The 22507-nt window shown below is 34.6% G+C and overlaps 1 protein-coding gene across 2 annotated transcripts in view; it reads right to left on the bottom strand.

The window, feature by feature from the left end:
• Nucleotides 1–22507, bottom strand: part of ST8SIA4 (ST8 alpha-N-acetyl-neuraminide alpha-2,8-sialyltransferase 4) — a 104640-nt gene that overhangs the window by 50505 nt on the left and 31628 nt on the right. For both annotated transcript variants that reach the window (XM_027100538.1, XM_027100536.1), the window contains exon 4: nt 15106–15399. In XM_027100538.1, the coding sequence (XP_026956339.1) occupies nt 15106–15399 (294 nt within the window). The remainder of the gene's footprint in view (nt 1–15105; nt 15400–22507) is intronic.

The following is a 22507-nucleotide window of genomic DNA, read 5'->3' as shown; positions in this document are numbered from 1 at the left end:
TTTTGAATATTCATGTGAGTAAGAACAACTAAAGTACAGAACCAGTGAAACTCAAAGCCCAAGGGATCTAAATGATTATTTATGTCAATACCCACAATTCAAAGGCTACAAATCTGAGACTCAAGATTGTAAATAGTCTTGTCTATGGTCAGAATAAGAAGGGTTTGTTCTGACCTTCTTTGATCAAACTTTTAAGTCATTCTTAAAAATTCTGTAAGCCAGTGTTCTCAGCTTGGATCAATGTAAAAACACGTTTTAAAGGGAGTAAGAATATTTTTTCTCAGAACCGGCAAAATACATCTGTGAACTCCAATTTGAGAAACATTGCTGTAAGTCATGAGGGTTATATCAAGCATTTCAAATGAAATTCTTAATTCCAAGGAAATTTAAAGCAGTCATATAGTCAACTTATCTCACACTTGCACATTTCTTTTGTAGTTGTAAAATTATTCCTCTAATAAAAAAAAATTTGGAAGATTTGTCAAATACAAGGGTAGCATATGTATTCTAAACTAAAAGATAAAGAAGAAAGAAGTAGAACTCATATAGAAATTTTAAAAATCTATATGAATTGAATTTATCCTTTCCTTAAAAATCATTTTGGTGAAGATGTTTGTTTACAAAATTGTTGAATAACTCTAGAATTATTAACTATGAAGGAGGTGACATCACTGAACACTATGTGTTTTTATCAATCTCAATGATGACCAGTGAATTCTCAATCCAAGTATTTATCCTGATTAAAACAAAGTATTAGCTTGTCATTTTAATATAGTTCCTATTATAGGAATATTTATATTAAAACAAATTAATAGTTAGAATGTGGTGACAAAATAGGGCAAAGACATCATTTTTGTCACAGTAAAATTAAAATAATAAAACTAATGGATCATAAAAATTTATAAAATAATTAAGGGAGATATTTTATCTTTGGTTTAAATACTTTAATAATAGTTCATAATATTTGCCAAGGGGCAAAGATTTCAAATAGAATTGTTTGAATATTTTTTCCAGAACTAATTATAAAGAAATCTAAAATTTAAATCAATTAAGCTCTAGTATAGATACCTGAGTAGAGATAAGAGCATTATAATATAAGGGAATAGAGATGAGAACTACAAGAGCAAACTCCCCAAAGTACAAACTTCAAAAAAAATGCAGAAGAGTACACATGATTCTAATCTAGAACAGTTTACATATAATATATTTATGCATATAAAATATAATTTTAAAAATGCTTATTTGTCTATTTCCTGGAAGAATTCTTTTTTTTTTAACATCTTTATTGGAGTATAACTGCTTTACAATGGTGTGTTAGTTTCTGCTTTATAACAAAGGGAATCAGTTATACATATACATATGTTCCCATATCTCTTCCCTCTTGCATCTTCCTCCCTTTCACCCTGCCTATACCGCCCCTCTAGGTGGTCACAAACCACATAGCTGATCTCCCTGTGCTATGCGGCTGCTTCCCACTAGCTATCTATTTTACATTTGGTAGTGTATATATGTCCATGCCACTCTCTCACTTTGTCACAGCTTCCCCTTCCCCTTCCCCATATCCTCAAGTCCATGCTCTAGTAGGTCTGTGTCTTTATTCCCGTCTTACCCCTAGGTTCTTCATGACATTTTTTTTTCCTTAGATTCCATATATATGTGTTAGCATACAGTATTTGTTTTTCTCCTTCTGACTTACTTCACTCTGTATGACAGACTCTGGGTCTATCCACCTCACTACAAATAATTCAATTTCGTTTCTTTTTATGGCTGAGTAATATTCCATTGTATATATGTGCCACATCTTCTTTATCCATTCAACTGTTGATGGACACTTAGGTTGCTTCCATGTCCTGGCTATTGTAAATAGATCTGCAATGAACATTTTGGTACATGACTCTTTTGGAATTATGGTTTTCTCAGGGTATATGCCCAGTAGTGGGATTGCTGGGTCGTATGGTAGTTCTATGTGTAGTTTTTTAAGGAACCTCCATACTGTTCTCCATAGTGGCTGTATCAATTTACATTCCCACCAACAGTGCAAGAGTGTTCACTTTTCTCCACACCCTCTCCAGCATTTATTGTTTCTAGATTTTTTGATGATGGCCATTCTGACTGGTGTGAGATGATATCTCATTGTAGTTTTGATTTGCATTTCTCTAATGATCAATGATGTTGATGTTTCATGTGTTTGTTGGCAATTTGTAATATCTTCTTTGGAGAAATGTCTATTTAGGTCTTCTGCACATTTTTGGATTGGGTTGTTTGTTTTTTTGTTATAGACCTGCATGAGCTGCTTGTAAATTTTTGAGATTAATCCTTTGTCAGTTGCTTCATTTGGAAATATTTTCTCCCATTCTGAGGGCTGTCTTTTGGTATTGTTTATGGTTTCCTTTGCTGTGCAAAAGCTTTTAAGTATAATTAGGTCCCATTTGTTTATTTTTGTTTTTATTTCCATTTCACTAGGAGGTGGGTCAAAAAGGATCTTGCTGTGATTTATGTCATAGAGTGTTCTGTCTATGATTTCCTCTAAGAGTTTGATAGTGTCTGGCCTTATATTTAGGTCTTTAATCCATTTTGAGTTTATTTTTGTGTATGGTGTTAGGGAGTGTTCTAATTTCATTCTTTTACATGTAGCTGTCCAGTTTTCCCAGCACCAGTTATTGAAGAGGCTGTCTTTTCTCCACTGTATATTCTTGCCTCCTGTATCAAAGATAAGGTGACCCCTGGAAGAATTCTTAAGAAATTATCTATGGTAGTTGGTAGTGGAACTGATGATCTACTTTGTGCACTGTTTAATTTTTCTTACACCATGTTAAAAAAATGAGAAAATAAAATATAATCATCCCGTTATAAAAAAACAGCACTTGACTATTATGAATCAAATTATAGTAACTATAATTTTTTTGTCTAACATTATATATTTTGTAAAAATATATTTTAATACATCTTATATAATAATTTAATTGCATATTAAATGACATCATTGGGTTAAATGTTTTTTTCAGATTTTAGGTTATACGTTGATAATTTTGTTATCAATGTATAAAGAAAAACCCTTGATTTTTATATCTTGTAGTCACACATTTTTAAAGTTTCAACAAATCATTTTAATGTTTCAAAATCTCCTCTTCACTCTTAAAGTCTTATGAAAATTGTTCCATTCTTCACAAGAAAATTACAAAATAATAATATTAATATTGGACATTTGGGGCTTCTGAATAAATATGAATGAAAAGCTTGCAATCCTAAACCAGTGTAATACATTGATGTATTCACTTTAATTTGTAACTATAGTTTTTAAAATTTGTCCCCATTAGGCTACTCTTTCATTATTTGGTAAGATTGTTTTAAAATTAGAATCTTGCAATACCTTCCCTTCCTGTTTCACTTAACATGGCTTGGGAAGAATGACCATACATTAAAAAACATCATTGAGTTTTGTGATTGATGGTTATATTTTCAGAGCTTGAAAAACTCTACAATTAAATGGATGCTTAAAGTTGGTAAGCCATCAAAATTTTCGGAGAGGAAAAAGTTTAAATGATGAGGCTTGACGATATGAAAACTAAAGGATTCTCCTAGTGTTCAAGGACTTTTTTGCTTTCCAAATCACTTAAACTTTCTACTTGTAACTGCAGTATTTGGAAGGACCTTTGCATTTTAACATTGTGATTACGTGCACTGTAAAACGCATGGACTGCACAAAGATCTGTCACGTGAGACAACAAACTCTACTAATCAACAGAGGATATGAAACTCTCTAAACTATTTTCCTGAACTGTATTAACCACAGGGTTTCAGAGACGTAAAAAAGATACTTAAAGAATAGATCTTTGGGGATTTTGCTCTTGCTTTCATATCATGTGAATCATCTTTGTTTTATCAGTGTTCCCACTTCCTTATTTTCTTTCTGAGTTTTAGTAGCTTAAACATTATGTTGAAATGCTACATTTGCATGTATTAATGTGTTAATTTCACTAGTTCCATAAATGATATTACCTTTCACATACATCATGAGTACAAATTTCCAACGTATTTGAAAGGTGAAAGGCAAATTTAGAGCTACTTTTTATACCCTGGGCCACCGTTTAGAACTCAATCACTTGACCTTTACGGGAAAGATGTAGATGTGTAAGCAGGAAAGTTGCAAGTTAAGTTCTTTCTGGAGAATTCAAAATAAGTCTTCTCAAAAATACCTAAAATATAGTAATCAAAAGAAAGCATACCATTAACTTCACCAGTAGTCAGAAGTTTGGCCCTGTTGTTCTTTGGAATAAACTGTTTAGGAAATAGTGAAACAGTTTATATTTATAATGTTTATGGAAGAAAGTAAATAAGACAAAACATAAGAGAGTATTGATGAACTAATTAGTAAAAGGTTCTGCACTTTCTATATTTAAAATAAATGTAAAAGGGCGATATGAATTCACGGTTGTTAACATATATAATCCTATCTAGATTCTAATTTACTGAAAATGCTCTATTTCAACCATGCTTCTTATTGTTTTGCTGTTGGTAGTAAATGGAGAAATATAAACCAGAATCTAAGGAACAAAAGTACTAATTTCAACATTTATGCAGAGATGCAAAGACCCAGAATACTCAACACAATATTGATGGAGGAACAAAATCAGAGGACTGACACTACCCAACTTCAAGACTTACTATAAAGCTACAGTAATCAGGAAAATATGTTGCTGGCAAAGAATAGACAAATAGATCAAATGACACATGAAGAGCCCAGAAATAGACCCCCATAAATATAGTCAATTGATGTTTCAGAAAGAAGTAAAGGTAATACAGAAAAGGCAGTCTTTTTAACAAATGGTGCTGGAACTATTGTCCATTCCCATTAAAAAAATGAATCTTGACAAAGAACTTTACACCTTTCACAAAAATTAACTCAAAATGGATCGCAGATCTAAATGTAGAGTGCAAAACTATAAAACACTTAGAAGATAATATATAAGACAATCTAGGTATCTCTGGGTTTGATGATGACTTTTTAGATACAATACCAAAGGTGCAATCAATGAAAGAAATAATTGATAAGCTGGACTTCATTAAGACAATGTGTACAGAATGAAAAGACAAGCAATGGTATGGGAGAAAATATTTGCAAAAGACATATCTGATAAAGGACAGTTATCTAAAATATACAAGAAACTCTCCAGTAAGAAAACCAACAACTTGACTAAATTAATGGGCCAAAGACTTCAACATATACCTCACTAAAGAAGAGACACAGATGGCAAATAAGCATATTAAAAGATGTTCCACATCATATGTCATAAAAGAAATGCAAATTAAAACAATTAAATATCACTATATACCTATTAGAATGACCAAAATCACCAAAATGACAGTGAAAACACCAAGTGCCAGTGAGGATGCAGAGCAACAGGAACTCTCAATCATTACTAGTGTGGGTATAAAATGGTACAGCCACTTTGAAAGACAGTTTATCAATTTCTTACAACACTAAACATACTCATCATAAGGTCCAGCAATCTAATGAGTTGAAAACTATGTCCACCCAAAAAACCTGCACACAGATGTTTTCAGCAGCTTTATTCATAATTGCCAAAACTTGGAAGAAATAGGTGAATGGATAAACAAACTGGTACATCCAAACAATGGAATATTATTAAACTCTAAAAAGGAATGAGTAATCAAGCCATGAAAAGACATGGAAGAAACTTTAACATATATTACTAAGTGAAAGAAACCAATGTGAAAAGGCTATATACTGTATGATTCCAACAATACGACATTTGGGAAAAGGCAAAACTATGGAGACAGTAAAAGGATCAATGCTTGCTATGGGTTAATGAGGAGAAAGGAATGAAGAGTCTGAACACAGAGGATTTTTAGAGCAGTGAAACTACTTTATAAGATACTATAATGGTGGATACATGTCATTTAACATCTGTCAAAACACATGGAATGTACAACTAAAAGTGAACTGTAGTGTAAATTATGGACTTTGGGTGATAATAATGTTTCAGTGTAGGTTCATTAATTGTAACAAATGTAGGTCTCTGGTGGAAGATGTTGACAATGTGGGAGACTATGCATGTGTGGAGGCAGGGAGTATATGGAAAATCTCTGCACCATCTTCTCAATTTTTTCTGTTAACATAAAACTGTTCTAAAAATAGTCTATTAAAAAAAGTACTAATCCACAGTAATCTTAAATTTTCTTATTAGTTTCCTATAGTCAAGGAGTACTTCAAAATATTTATTTTAACCTTAATAAGATATCACTGGAGTGTGTGTGTATATGTGTATATATATTTGTATGTGTGTGTTAGAGTGAGTGTGTGTGTGTGTGTAAGATAGGACAGAGTGACTTCTTTATTTTTCTATGAATCAATGATACTCAACGTTTAACATATCAAAAAAGAAGATGTGTGGAAAAATAAACATCTCACTAAAGGTAAATTCATGGGCAATTATAAAAGCTAGTATTACTGCAACAAGGATTCATAACTATTTTTTCATTTGTTTCTACATAATTTAGGAGACTAATACATTAAAAAAATCGTTAGTGTAAAATCTAGTATTACTGTAACTTTGGTTTGTAACTCCAAATCTCGTTTTCTACATAATTTAGGACACTAATGCATTAAAAAAATTATTAGTTTATGTTTTGGGACACACTATATATACAAACATAATTTTGTGATATCAACAATGGAAAGGGGTGGGGAAAGAACATTTTGTATGTCATTAAAGTTAAGCTGGTGTAAATTCAAATAAGAGTGTTATAACTTTAGGATTTTAAATGAAATCGCCATGGTAACCACAAAGAAAACAGCTCTACAATACACACAAAGGAAATGAGAAAGAAATTCAAATGTTTCCAGATTGGTTCAAGATGGCAGAGTAGAAGGACATGCTCTCACTCCCTCTTTCAAGAACACTGGAATCACAACTGGCTGCTGAACAATCATCGACAGGAAGACACTGGAATTCACCAAAAAGGAAACCCCACATGAAAAGACAAAGGAGAAGCCACAATGAGACAGTAGGAGGGGCGCTATCACAATAAAATCAAATCCCATAACTGCTGTATGGGTGACTCACAACCTGGAGAACATGTATACCACAGAAGTCCACCGACTGGAGTGAAGGTTCTGAGCCACACGTCAGGCTTCCCAAACTGGGGGTCTGGCAATGGGAGGAGGAATTCCTAGAGAATCAGACTTTGAAGGCTAGTGGGATCTGACTGCAGGACTTCAGCAGGACTGGGGGAAACAAAAACTCCACTCTTGGAGGGCACACACAAAGTAGTGTGCGTGTCAGGACCCAGGGGAAGGAGCAGTGACCCACTAGGAGACTGAGCCAGACCTACCTGCTAGTGTTGGAGGGTCTCCTGCAGAGGCGGGGGGCAGCTGTGGCTCACCAAGGGACAAGGACACTGGCAGGAGTTCTGGGAAGTACTCATTGGCATGAGCCCTCCCAGAGTCTGCCATTAGCCCCAACAAAGAGCCCTGGATAGGCTCAAGTGTTGCATTGCCTCAGGCCAAACAACCAATGGGAAGGGAACCCAGCCCCATCCAGAGCAGACAAGCAGATTAAAGTTTTACTGAGCTCTGCCCACCAGAGCAACAGCCAGCTCTACCCACCACCCATCAGGAAACTTCCACAAGCCTCTTGCATAGCCTCATCCACCAGAGGGCAGACAGCAGAAGCAAGAAGAACTACAATCCTGCAGCCTGTGGAACAAAAACCACATTCACAGGAAGATAGACAAGATGAAAAGGCAGAGAGCTATGTACCAGATGAAGGAACAAGATAAAACCCCAGAAAAATAACTAAATGAAATGGAGACAGGCAATCATCCAGAAAAAAAATTCAGAATAATGATAGTGAAGATGATCCATGACCTTGGAAGAAGAATGGAGGCAAAGATCGAGAAGATGCAAGAAATATTTAACAAAGATGTAAAAGAATTAAAGAACAAACAAACAGAGGTGAACAGTACAATAACAGAAATGGCAACTACACCAGAAGGAATCAATAGCAGAATAACTGAGGCAGAAGAACGGATAAGTGACCTGGAAGACAGAATGGTGGAATTCACTGCTGGGAAACAGAATAAAGAAAAAAGAATGAAAAGAAATGAATACAGCCTAAGAGACCTCTGGGACAACATTAAACGCAACAACATTCGCATTATAGGGGTCCCAGAAGGAGAAGAGAGAGAGAAAGGACCAGAGAAAATATTTGAAGACATTATAGTCGAAAACTTCCCTAACATGGGAAAGGAAATAGCCACCCAAGTCCAGGAAGCGCAGAGAGTGCCATACAGGATAAATCCAAGGAGAAACATGCCAAGACACAGCATAATCAAACTGGCAAAAATTAAAGACAAAGAAAAATTATTGAAAGAAGCAAGGGAAAAATAACAAATAACATACAAGGGAACACCCATAAGGTTAACAGATGATTTCTCAGCAGAAACTCTAAAAGCCAGAAGGGAGTGGCATGACATATTTAAAGTGATGAAAGGGAAGAACCTACAAACAAGATTACCCTACCCAGCAAGGATCTCACTCAGATTCAATGGAGAAATCAAAAGCTTTACAGACAAGCAAAAGCTAAGAGAATTCAGCACCACCAAACCAGCTCTACAAACAAATGCTAAACAAACTTTTCTAAGTGGGAAACACAAGAGAAGAAAAGGACCTACAAAAACAAACCCAAAACAATTAAGAAAATGGTAATAGGAACATACCTATTGATAATTACCTTAAACATGAATGGATTAAATGCTTGAACCATAAGACACAGGCTTCCTGAATGGATACAAAAACAAGACCCATATATATGCTGTCTACAAGACACCCAATTCAGACCTAGGGACACATACAGACTGAAAGTGAGGGGATGGAAAAAGATATTCCATGCAAATGGAAATCAAAAGAAAGCTGGAGTAGCAGTACTCATATCAGATAAAATAGACTTTAAAATAAAGAATGTTACAGGAGACAAGGAAGGACACTACATAATGATCAAGGGAAAAATCCAAGAAGAAGACATAACAATTATAAATACATATGCACCCAACATAGGAGCACCTCAATACATAAGGCAACTGCTAACAGCTCTAAAAGAGGAAGTCAACAGTAACAAAATAATAGTGGGGGACTTTAACACCTCACTTACACCAATGGACAGATCATCCAAACAGAAAATTAACAAGGAAACACAAGCTTTAAATGACACAACAGACCAGATAGATTTAACTGATATTTATAGGACGTTCCATCCAGAAACAGCAGATTACACTTTCTTCTCAAATGCGCAAGGAACATTCTCCAGGATAGATCACATCTTGGGTCACAAATCAAGCCTCAGTAAATTTAAGAAAATTGAAATCATATCAAGCATCTTTTCTGACCACAACGCTATGAGATTAGAAATCAAGTACAGGGAAAAAAATGTAAAAAACACAAATATATGGAGGCTAAACAATATGTTACTAAATAACCAAGAGATCACTGAAGATATCAAAGAGGAAATCAAAAATACCTAGAGACGAATGACAATGAAAACATGATGACTCAAAACCTATGGGATGCAGCAAAAGCAGTTCAAGAGGGAAGTTTATAGTTATACCAGCCTACCTCAAGAAACAAGAAAAATCTCAAATAAACAATCTAACATTACATCTAAAGGAACTAGAGAAAGAAGAACAAACAAAACCCAAAGTTAGTAGAAGGAAAGAAATCATAAAGTTCAGAGCAGAAATAAATGAAATAGAAACAAAGAAAACAATAGCAAAGATCAATAAAACTAAAAGCTGGTTCTTTGAGAAGATAAACAAAATTGATAAACCTTTAGCCAGACTCATCAAGAAAAAGAGGGAGAGGACTCAAATCAACAAAATTAGAAATGAAAAAGGAGAAGTTACAACAAACACCGCAGAAGTAGAAAGCATCCTAAGAGACTACTACAAGCAACTGTATGCCAATAAAATGGAAAACCTGGAAGAAATGGACAAATTCTTAGAAAGGTATAACCTTTCAAGACTGAACCAGGAAGAAATAGAAAATATGAATAGACCAATCACAAGTAATGAATTGAAACTGTGATTAAAAATCTTCCAACAAACAAAAGTCCAGGACCAGATGGCTTCATAGGTGAATTCTATCAAACATTTAAAGAAGACCCATCCCTCTCAAACTCTTCCAAAAAATTGCAGAGGAAGGAAAATTCCCAAACTCATTCTATGACGCCACCATCACGCTGATACCAAAACCAGACAAGGATACTACAAAAAAAGAAAATTACAGACCAATATCACTGATGAATACAGATGCTAAAATCCTCAACAAAATACTAGCAAACAGAATCCAACAACACATTAAAAGGATCATACACCACAATCAAATGGAATTTATCCCAGGGATGCAAGGATTCTTCAATATATGCAAATCAACCAATGTGATACACCATATTAACAAATTGAAGAAGAAAAACCATATGATCATCTCAATAGATGCAGAAAAAGCTTTTGACAAAATTCAACACCCATTTGTGATAAAAACTCTCCAGAAAGTGGGCATAGAGGGAACCTACTTCAACATGATAAAGGCCATATACAACAAACCCACAGCACACATCATTCTCAATGGTGAAAAACTGAAAGCATTTCCTCTAAGATCAGGAAAAAGACAAGAATGTCAAGTCTCACCACTATTATTCAACATAGTTTTGGAAGTCCTGGCCACGGCAATGAGAGAAGAAAAAGAAATACAAATTTGGAAAGAAGAAGTAAAACTGTCATTGTTTGAAGATGACATGATACTATACATAGAGAATCCTAAAGATGCCACCAGAAAACTACTAGAGCTAATCAATGAATTTGGTAAAGTCGCAGGATACAAAATTAATCCACAGAAATCTCTTGCATTCCTATACACTAATGATGAAAAATCTGAAAGAGAAATTAAGGAAACACTCCCATTTACCACTGCAACAAAAAGAATAAAATATGTAGGAATAAACCTACCTAGGGAGACAAAAGACCTGTATGCAGAAAACTATAAGACACTGATGAAAGAAATTGAAGATGATACCAACAGATGGAGAGATATACCATGTTCTTGGATTGGAAGAGTCAATATTGTGGAAATGACTATGCTACCTAAAGCAATCTACAGATTCAATGCAATCCCTATCAACTTACCAAAGTTTTTACAGAACTAGAACAAAAAGTCTTACAATTTGTATGGAGACACAAAAGACCCCAAATAGCCAAAGCAGTCTTGAGGGAAAAAAACGGAGCTGGAGGAATCAGACTCCCTGACTTCAGACTATACTACAAAGCTACAGTAATCAAGACAATACTGTACCGGCACAAAAACAGAAACATAGATCAATGGAACAAGATAGAAAGCCCAGAGAAAAAGCCACGCACCTATGGTCAACTAATCTATGACAAAGGAGGGAAAGATATACAATGGAGAAAAGACAGTCTCTTCAATAAGTGGTGTTGGGAAAACTGGACAGCTACATGTAAAAGAATGAAATTAGAACACTCCCTAACAATATACACAAAAATAAACTCAAAATGGATTAGAGACTTAAATGTAAGACCGGACACTATAAAACTCTTAGAGGAAAACATAGGAAGAACACTCTTTGACATAAATCACAGGAAGATATTTTTTGATCCACCTCTTAGAGTAATGGAAATAAAAATAAACAAATGGGACCTAATGAAACTTAAAAACTTTTGTACAGCAAAGGAAACCATAAACAAGACAAAAAGACAATCCTCAGAATGGGTGAAAATATTTGCAAATGAATCATCAGATAAAGGATTACTCTCCAAAATATATAAACAGTTCATGCAGCTCAATATTAAAAAAACAAACATCCCAATCCAAAACTGGGCAGAAGACCTAAATAGACTTTTCTCCAAAGAAGACATAAAGATGGCCAAGAAGCATATGAAAAGCTGCTCAACATCACTAACTATTAGAGAAATGCAAATCAAAACTACAGTGAGGTATCACCTCACACCAGTTAGAATGGGCATCATCAGAAAATCTACAAACAACAAATGCTGGAGAGGATGTGGAGAAAAGGGAACTCTTGCACTGTTGGTGGGAATGTAAATTGATACCGCCACTATGGAGAACAGTATGGAGGTTCCTTAAAGAACTAAAAATAGAATTACCATATGATGCAGCAATCCCACTACTGGGCTATACCCAGAGGAAACCATAATTCAAAAAGACACATTCACCCCAATGTTCATTTCAGCACTATTTACAATAGCTAGGACATGGAAGCAACCTAAATGTCCATCGACAGATGAATGGATAAAGAAGATATGGTACATATATACAATGGAATATTACTCAGCCATAAAAAGGAACGAAATTGGGTGATTTGTAGAGATGTGGATGGATCTAGAGAGTGTCATACAAAGTGAAGTAAGTCAGAAAGAGAAAAATAAATATCGTATATTAACACATATATATGGAACCTAGAAAAATGGTATAGATGAACTATTTTGCAGGAGAGAAATTAAGACACAGATGTAGAGAACAAACGTATGGACACCAAGGGGGGAAAGCAGTGGGGGTGGTGGTGGTGGTGGTGTGATTAATTGGGCGATTGGGATTGACATGTATACACTGATGTGTATAAAATGGATCACTGATAAGAAAAAAGAAACATAAAAAAAATACACTTCATTATGTCAGATATGTTATTTTTTACGTCCACCATAATAATAAACCAATTTGTTAGACAATAACTATCTCAAAAAGTATATAATTTTTTTAAAGAAAGAAAGAAATTCAAATGTTTCACCATACACATACACAAAACCAAAAAAAAAAAAAATGATGGTAATACAAGAACAGGAGTGGCTATACTAATGTCAAACAAAATAAAATTTAAATTAAAAAAAAACCATAAGAAACAATGTACATTATGCTAAGTGAAATAAGCCAGTCATGAAAAGGCTAATACCGTATGATTCCACTTATATAAGGTACTTAGAGTAGTCAAAATCATAAAGACAGTAGAATCGTGATTTCCAACGACTAGGGGGAGAAGGGAATGGGAAGTAATTGTTTAACAGGTAGTATAGAGTTTCGGTTTTGCAAAAGGAAAAAAGTTCTGGATATCGATGTTAGTGATAGTTGTACAACAATATGAATGTACTTAAAAGCACTAAATTGTACACTTAAAAATGGTTGAGATGGTAAATTATGATATGTGTAAACTTTACCACAGTTTTTAAAAGAAGCAAAAATATAGACAAATTAGATTTTGTTAAAATTAAATTCTTGTTCATCAAAAGACAACATTACGAGAGTGAAAAGGCACACCACAGACTGGGAAAAATATCTGCAGTACATTGTAATCAATAAAAACTTAAAAAAATTAAAAAGATGTGTTCTTAGAACAACATGTTATGAACCTGCTCTCTATCAAGAACGCATCTTTTTTTTTTCAGACGCAAATTGTAATTTCAGGACTCTGTTGCTTTAAAAAATTGCTTATCTTCCAAATGCATTATTTTATGTTACTTTGTTGGAAATTCATGCCAAATGTCAAGAGAATTAATGTTGAATAACCAGGATCTAATTATAAGAATGCAATTTAGTTGCGTGCAGAATAACAATTCAAAAAACTGTCTCAAGGTTTAAACAAGGAAATGGTAAATCCTTGAAGGAAAATATCTCAATAACAAAACAAAACAAAATGAAAACACCTTAGTCCAGTCCCAGTGACAGTATATAAAGCAAACTATTTTTAACTCTGGGTTTTGACAGCTTTTTCTTTTAGGAGTTCTAGCCATTGTATTTACTTGGTCCCCTGAACTTGCCCAATCCTTTTTAGGTCCACTGCTTTTGCCCTATGTCTTTATCATCTTATGAGTAAATTAATCAAAAGTCTAAATGGCCTTCATATCTCTAGCATCTCTGCTTGTCAACAGAGTCTGTAGTTACAAGATTTACTCTCCTAAATTCACATATCTAATTGTGCTTCATGATTATCTTCCCAACCAGATCACAAGTTATTTTTCCAACTTTGTATTCCAATGCACCACAATGGACTCCATTATTCCACAAGTCTACAGTGTATTTAATTATTTTCTTGCCTCACTTTGCTCTAATGATGCAATACATTTCCTTCTGGTTTCTTCTCTCTCTCCCTGTCTTTTTCCCCCTGAGAATCGCTTTAAAGTTCTTTAAAATCATTTTCTGCTTTAAAAGTTTAGTTCAAATTTTAGATTTTTAGGACTTCTTTGCTAACCTGAGGAACAAATTCTACACTTCGGACAACATACCCCCTTACCATTTGTTTATACCTTACCTAGCTATACATGCCTCTGTTTCTACCATAAAGCCTATGCATTCCTTTAAAGCAGTGATCAGCTCTTCCATTGTGAATCTACAGCATTTGACATTAAGTAGATATCTAATAAATATACAGTATTGCTTATCTTTGTGTTACATATCTCACACACTTATATGTATGCATGACTGAATTTAGCCTTTTGGTCATTTACCACTTTTAAACAAGAGTCTGCTTCTTAGGTCTTTCTTTTGAGCTTGTATTAATAAAAGGGAAATGTTGACTTAATTCATAAAAATGTCATCTATGACTTCTGGGGGGAAGCATTAAGGCATATCTCAGCCAGCCTTCTCTACCACTAGTTGGCCTCTTAACTACAGATGGGACTTAATTGCTCCTTAAATACATCTAACGTTTAAGCTTCCACAAGATTGCCCACTAGCCATTTAGCACTTCTGTTGGTAGTTTTTACCCCAAATTCATGAATTATACTATGAATTCTTATTACTCTTTAACGCAGCAAAATCAGTAGTTTCTTCATGAGCAGATATAAATAAGTGCCAAGTTCAAATATTTGCTTTTTCAAGAAAGAGAATGAGCTAAAATAATACAGCACATAAACGAAATTCAAGTTGGTAAACAGAGCAGCCATTATAAAACAATGGAAACATATATCCATTGGGAAATTACTGAGGCTCCTTCCTGTCTAGGGAAAATGTGTAGTTATGTGTACCATGTGCCAAGGACAGACTGGTCCTTTCCAGACACTTACCCTCTGACAGCATGAATAAGTCTCAGTGATGGATAGGCAGTTCGCACTTTCAGTTTATTCTTAAGGATTAACGCATTAACCCACTCCACGTGCTTCTCTCCTCCTTTGACCATGAAAGCAGGGATCCAAAGGACACTGTCATTCAGCATGGAAAGTCTATGCACAAATTTTTCTCTGTCACTCTCATTCCGAAAGCCTCCAAATGCTCTTTGTACAACTGATGGATTCATGGTAATAAAATCTGATTTAGTTCCCACATCTGCAGCAAACTCCACCACAGGGGCTAGATTACACCTGAAGAGGAAAAAATTAATGGACAAATGAAAAGTAAATATGAAACAGTCACTCCTAAAATGGTGTGCATGAAGAGAAGAATGGGGAATGAGCATTTTTTTTTCACCAGGTGGAAAAAAAAAAAGATAATCTGCCTGGTAAAATTACATTTTCAGTAAGTCAACACACATTCAGGAATGCTGTCTTCAATAAAGATGTGCACTCCTAGTAATGGGGCTCAAATTGTCATTTATATTAATTCACTCTGCTGTCGAAGAATATTCATTGCTGTTATCTTCATAAAACCACATGATATGAATTCCTAATAGGTGAATTTATGATGGTAAATTCACAAGAGCTCTGCCATGTAGTAGGCAGTCTAAACCACATGCTGTTCCATAAGTAAGTAAACCACATTTGACCTGATATTCCAATCTGCACCACTTGTCAAGCTTAAGTCATTTCGACAAGCTTATGAACATAAGTAAGTGGAGATGGCTTTTCTGTACCCTGAGGTTAAGGGAAAAATATAACTCATGACGTTTTCCACAGACATATTTGTAATTGCCTTCTATAGGCCTAAATGTGAAGGAAAAGGAAGAAAAATGGAGTTATCACATTTAATATGCCTTTTTGAGATGTTAACTAATGCAGAAAAGCCTCTACTATAGGATCAAATATCTTTCTGTTCCTCAAAATGCCTGTTTTCCCTACTAAGAGGCCATGTGCGTTTGTGGAGAAGAGACAGAATTTGTTGCCCTGTTCTCACTACCAAAGCTCCAGGGCCTCAGAAAGTACCTGGGTCAGATTTTATTCTCGTAACCTGATTTCATTCCTGTATTACAAGAAAGCTTTGGAAAGCACCTTGAATTTTGCCTTCAACCAATTTGTGATGCTTCTTTGATTCTGTCACATAGACCTTTGGATTTGATGTAACTTAAAAAATAGCTTTTTAATTTTACAATATTTTAACTTGCTAAAAAGGGCACATTTTAATTAGTTGGTAAGTGAAAAATTAGATTTTTAACAAACAAGACTTTACTAATTTGGAGAAAAACCAATTGAATCTATACATTCATGAAAACACTCACACACAGAGATTTTTTTCTTTTCTTTTTCGTTGTTTATATCAGCCTTTCAAGGGAAGGGAAGAGAAACTAATTTCCTCTTTCTGCATTTTTGCAGGTTTGACTGCATTATGAAAGTTTCTCACATTTCTCTTCCTTGTGCATTTTGCCACATTAATTAAATTCTCAAACAAGTTAAATTTAGTTAGAAAGTAAAGTGTGTGCTCTGCTATTAAAATTACTGGTTTATATATCCTTCCTTATCTCTCTTAATTAATATATCTTATTACTCCCTAGAACTTGACAACATTTATCTAACGCAACAAGTATCTTTCATCTCACACAATTAAGCAAAGTCTATGTTATCTAGGATAACCTACTGAGAGAAAACAAATAAAAGTTAACACATATTATTTAGAAACAATCATTTCAAGTCATATAACTTTAATTATACCCACTATATTATATGATAGAGTATTTATTTGTCTCTATCCATGATCCATGCACTACTGGAGATTAGTTATTATTCACTCACCTCACAGTAAGAATATTAGGAATGGGACTGCCCTGGGAAACAACAGCTACATGTGAACAGAAGCAAACTGAACATCTTATAGTGGAACTCATGGAAGACTGAGGATATGATAATTTTTGAAGTCCTAAAATTTTGAAGTCCTAAAAACTGAACATCTTATAGTGGAACTCATGGAAGACTGAGGATATGATAATTTTTGAAGTCCTAAAATGTGCTCCACACCAGCTTTAAAAATAGTCTAAAATTCTAAGCAAGCTGATTATAAGATGAATTTGGATACTGTGAGGAAATGCTTTCTGAACAACATTGGTACAAACACTTCTCATTCCTCAGGTAAAAAATAAACAACACTTGTTAACATGACAGTTAACATATTCCTGTCAGGGGAGATGGCTTCAGACAGATCTTTTTGCTGTAATAATTCCTCAGTGATTCTTTTCAGAGGATTTCCACCATAGGAAAAAATATCTATACTTCATTTTCTCTATAATTATAAAAATAATCAGAGCCAACCCTGTTAAAGAAAGCCAAAATAACATCCCACTGAATTATCTTTTCAGGAAAAAAAATCACTTAATTACTTCATGCTTTTCATTACTTTTTCTTATGACATATTTAAAAGCCCCTCCACACCCATGTTTGCTAACACCCACTCTTTTAGGACTGATTCAGCATGTTTCTGAAACAGGATTGTCTGGCCATGTGCCATTTAAGAGCTAATAAGATAGTCATCGATAAAATTGGATGCTGAAAGACAGGGACTTTCCACCTTGGAAGCAAAAGGAAACGAACAGAATAACAATATTTCTGGAGAATAGGGTTGGATCTAGGAGAGGAGCCAATATATTTGATGTAGTCAAAGAATGCTAAATGGCTGTGATGTAAACTGAAAGAGCACCAGGAGATCAAAGAGTAATCAACCCACCTGAGCTTTACTGTAAAGTTTTTATGACCTAAGCACAGCCCAACCAGAATTTGTGAGGGATGGAAACAGAGGTAAAGGAAATAGCATGACAGAAGGACACACTGTAAAATATGAACTATGCTGGCTCCACAGCCTGCTTGTTCATTTTCCTTGGAGTGACTATGTCTAATTTTTCACTGGAAGGAAAGATTAACATCATGTCCACATGTGGCCAGCAAATTAATTTCTCTGTAGTTGAGTTAGATATCTAGTCATATAATTAGCTGAATGTCACATAATCAGGGCAAGCATTAAGGAAGCCAAAATAACCAACCAGCTGTGTTACACTCCAGCAATTCAGTAGACTTGTTGTGAACTTCACAGCGTTACTAGTAGCAATACTGCTGATTGAGCAAGATTATAAATAGATTTGCAATCACACATTCTTAACTTTCCTTTTTAAAAAATCTTCTCAGGGATTACAATCATCAAAAGTATCCAGAATGTGTAGCAAGCGTTTATGAAGCATTATTTCACATGTTATTCTTAATCTCATAAAAGTGAAGTGCCCAATTTTTAAATGATGGATATCTGTGAGTCAAAACTACTGAGGGCACGAGAATATTTAATACACTCAAGTTCTGTTTCTTTAGCCAAATAAAATTTTTGTACTGACCAACTATTTTGACATATCAAAAACATGAAAACATATACACAGAATTAGGTCTGATGGCCAAACTCCCTGTTTACTCTAAGCCGCCCGATTTTCAATTTGTTTGTTTTTATTTTCCATCACTGATTAAAAATCCTTGGGAAGGCAGCTAGCTCCACTTGTACTCTAGACCAGTGGTCCCCAACCTTTTTGACACTAGGGACTGGTTTCGTAGAAGATAATTTTTCCACAGATGGGGTGGGGGGGGAGGATGATTCAGGCGGTAATGAGAGTGATGGGGAGCGATAGGGAGAGGTAGGGAGCTGCAGATGAAGCTTTGCTTGCTCGACTGCCACTCACCTCCTGCTGTGCGGCCCAGTTCCTAACAGGCCGCGGATCAGTAGCGGTCTATGGCCCAGGGGTTGGGGACCCCTGCTCTAGACCTCTGAAATTTTTTCTGTGATCTCAAACTAGATGTGATTGCCTCTCAACATTCCTTTTATGCAGAACTGAAGGCACTTTCATTTATTTCACAGCCATATAAAATGTTTTTAATAAATTTTAATTCACTTAATTATTTAAGGAAAGATGTGTTTATTTCATGTATAATAGCTGAAGACCACTCAGTTCTCTAGCAAGACATATCTCTTAGATTTGTTAGTATTCTCTGCATGTCCCTTAAATCATGGCTCAACAGTCTAAGCAACTAGGAGGCCCCTCTTTCAATAGCTCAACAGATATGCTTTGAGAGTTCATTGTGCAAATACTGCACAGTACTCAGAACTCTTTTTCCAGCTATCTTACTATTTGTGCTAATTTACAATGATATAACCTGGCCAAAACATGATCTTGACAATTATTAGTAGTAATAGCAATAAGATAATACTCATTCAATTAGCTACATGTTAATGTATCCCACATTTGTTCTACCTATAGAACTAGTCATCTGAGATACTGAGGTACGACAGCATGTACTGTGATATAGGAGGTGGTTAATTACTTCTTTACACATACAACATAGATTAAATGAGAAGGGAACAATACTGAGTGCACTACAGACTTATCTCTATTCTTTCTCACCATTAGTTAATGTTCAGACAAGTTCCCATCACACAATTTTCCAAACACATCCTTTTTTTGTTGGCCAATCTCATTGTGTATTTATCTGTACTAACACTGAAATCCCTCAGCCCAAACCATCGTTGCCAATGGAACCACATTTGTCAACTGACTATGAAATGAGAGATAACCTCTTCTCCATTCTGCCCTCAGAGGAAGCATATGGTTCCTATCTGCTCCCATCCTGTTTTTGAGCTTGAAGAGCCAAGAAAGAGAACAAAGAATCTCTAATACCTGGTTTTGTTTTAGGCTTTGTGGTTACCCTCTCAAAACTTCTAGGGGAAGCTGAAACATGCAACCTATGAGCCTCTTTGACTTTCTTGAGGTGAGGATAGTAGACCCGAAACCAATAATTTTTCAATACTTTGAGGTAAGGAGTAGTATTATCTCCACTTAGAGGTAAGGAACTAGGTCAAGGTGATTAGGAAACATGTCCAAGGACATGGCACATATAAAATAAAAGCATAACTATTTAAAAATGACTCCAGGACAGGAGTTTTAATTGACACTACTTATACATTGATTTCTTTCAGAAGCAGCGAAAAATGTCTGTATGTTCATGTTTCACCCCAACCTTCTTGTAAGAGAAAGAATGCCTTACCATTTGGTCTTAAGCATATTATACAAGGCCATTCAGCCATGACATTCTCCAAATCCTGAGCAGTTATTAAACAATAGGTATCTAACACATAAAAATAATACTTATATTTCAGATCTCTTGAGGGAAAGGATTTTCAAAAAATGCTGGTAAAAGGACTGAATATCTAATTGATGTGACTTTTTGAAATATGAAGCTTAGGGTTAACAGATGACTTATATGTGGTATATCATTATGTAGTAAACAAAATAAACAAATCCTCAAGTTGATAGAAATAAATACAAAAATGACACATATCATGAAAATAACTAAGTGATTAAACAGAAGAGAGACGTTTTTCACAAACCCAGATTTGTTTACATATTTGGCAAGGGTGAGAAGAACAGTGTCATATTATTTCTACGGAAATCACAGAATGAAAAAAAAATTAAACTCATTCTAGAAAACGAAGATCCAAATACCAGAGAAATATGTTAGACTATGGCATTCCCACACTTCAGTCAAAATCAAAATAGAATCATTGGGCAAATTTGCTACAACTGCACAGATATTATTCAATAACTTAGTTTGTTTGGGGGGAGAGGGAAAGGTATGCCAAGGAATGGATATGTTGTGCTTAAATCAAATAAACTTGCATGCACGTGATTGTTTTCTTTTTCACAAAAGTGAATATATATATATATAGTAGCAAGACTAATATTTATTTGAATTATTATAAATGTTAAGTTTCTGGAAAGTTCAAATAAAGGAATATTAAGGATACTCTCTAAATCCTTCCTTTGTAATTAAAAATGAAGGATCATTTTAATTTTTCTGAAGAGGGTATGAAGAGAAAATTCTGGCAGCTGTTGAGAAATTTCCTGTTCATTGTCTTGGGTAAAAATTCATTATTGGGATATTTCAGACATGGGGGTGGGAAACCAAGCAAGATCTTAGAATGTATTTTCAAGTACTCTTGTCCTAGTCAGGGAACTGGACTACTCCATTGATCAGCGGTTGCTGAGCAGTTAGTATTGTTTTACAGAGGGAAGAGAACTGATTTAGCATGGAATTTATGGTCTTAAAAATTATGTTGTACATTAAAAGGAAAGAAACAGCATTCATGAACTATTATGGCTGATACTTTAATTACCCATGCCAGAAAACCAAGGCAGAAGGACTATAACATTTTCTCTTTGCAATTCATGGTGTTAATAAACTAAGTACAATGCGGTCATCACAGTGGCTGTGGGAAATATACTTGAGTTTTCTAACTTTTAGTGATTACACCAGCAAACCTGTCACAGTAACAGTGCGTTGACATTTAACTTCCTTGTTTAAGAAAACAAAAATATGTTTGATTTGTCACTCTAAATTATAAATTTTTTTTCTTTTCATTTTTTGGAAAGTATAATCCAAGATTGAAAAATGATTTCTAATTTAGTATATATAATTTACTTGACACTTGGTCCTGGAAAGACAGTTGGTATAATGTTCAGAAGAGTTAGGTATTCTGATACCATCAAGCATTCAGAAAAGTATCATATCATGAGTGGATAAAAATGAATGTTTCATTTTCTAATATCACAAGGCAGGCCAAGGCAACTTCACATTCATTACATCATATTTATTTTAAGTGGATCTTTCTCATACTCTGTTTAGTAGAAAATAACATTTTGACTGGCGGAAAGCCCTTGATCTCCATAATTCTTTCATCTTCCATATCTGATTCATCACAAAGCCCTAAAAATTCATCTCAGAAAATTCCTCCTGAATATACTCTCTCTTCTCTATTTCTATTGATATTTTCTCAGCTTAGGTACCACCATGTTTTTTTGAACTATCATTGGAATAATTTCCTAGTTAACTATTTTTCAAACTGTTAGCTGGAACAATTGGTGGATCATAAATTGATCTGCAACTTTTAGAGAATGAAAAAGAACAAAACTGTCTATAATAGAAAATGACAGTGTTCCATGCACATAATTTTATGGAAATTTATTTCAGATTTACCTGTGTGTGTAGTAATTGTAGCTGAGGAAGCAATAGCAGGAGTATATCATGATATAACTTGTATTTCTTGCTATGCATTTTTTTTAAACAGTACTGAAAAACATTGCTCTAACCAGTTCTGTAACACAAGGACTCCAGCTTGATCATTCTCTGTTTCAAGGATGGTATCATCTTATTAATATGCACATTTGACCACGATACTATCCTAACCAAAAACCTTCAGTGATATCAGTCCAAGGGCTTTCATAATTTGCCCCTACCC

This window comes from Aethalodelphis obliquidens, unplaced genomic scaffold (genome assembly GCF_003676395.1).
Source record: "Aethalodelphis obliquidens isolate GAN/ISIS:26980383/991018 unplaced genomic scaffold, ASM367639v1 scaffold4, whole genome shotgun sequence".
NCBI classification, from domain to species: Eukaryota; Metazoa; Chordata; class Mammalia; order Artiodactyla; family Delphinidae; genus Aethalodelphis; species Aethalodelphis obliquidens.
Note: the sequence above shows the minus strand (reverse complement) of the source record. Positions and strands in the feature narration are given on the sequence as shown.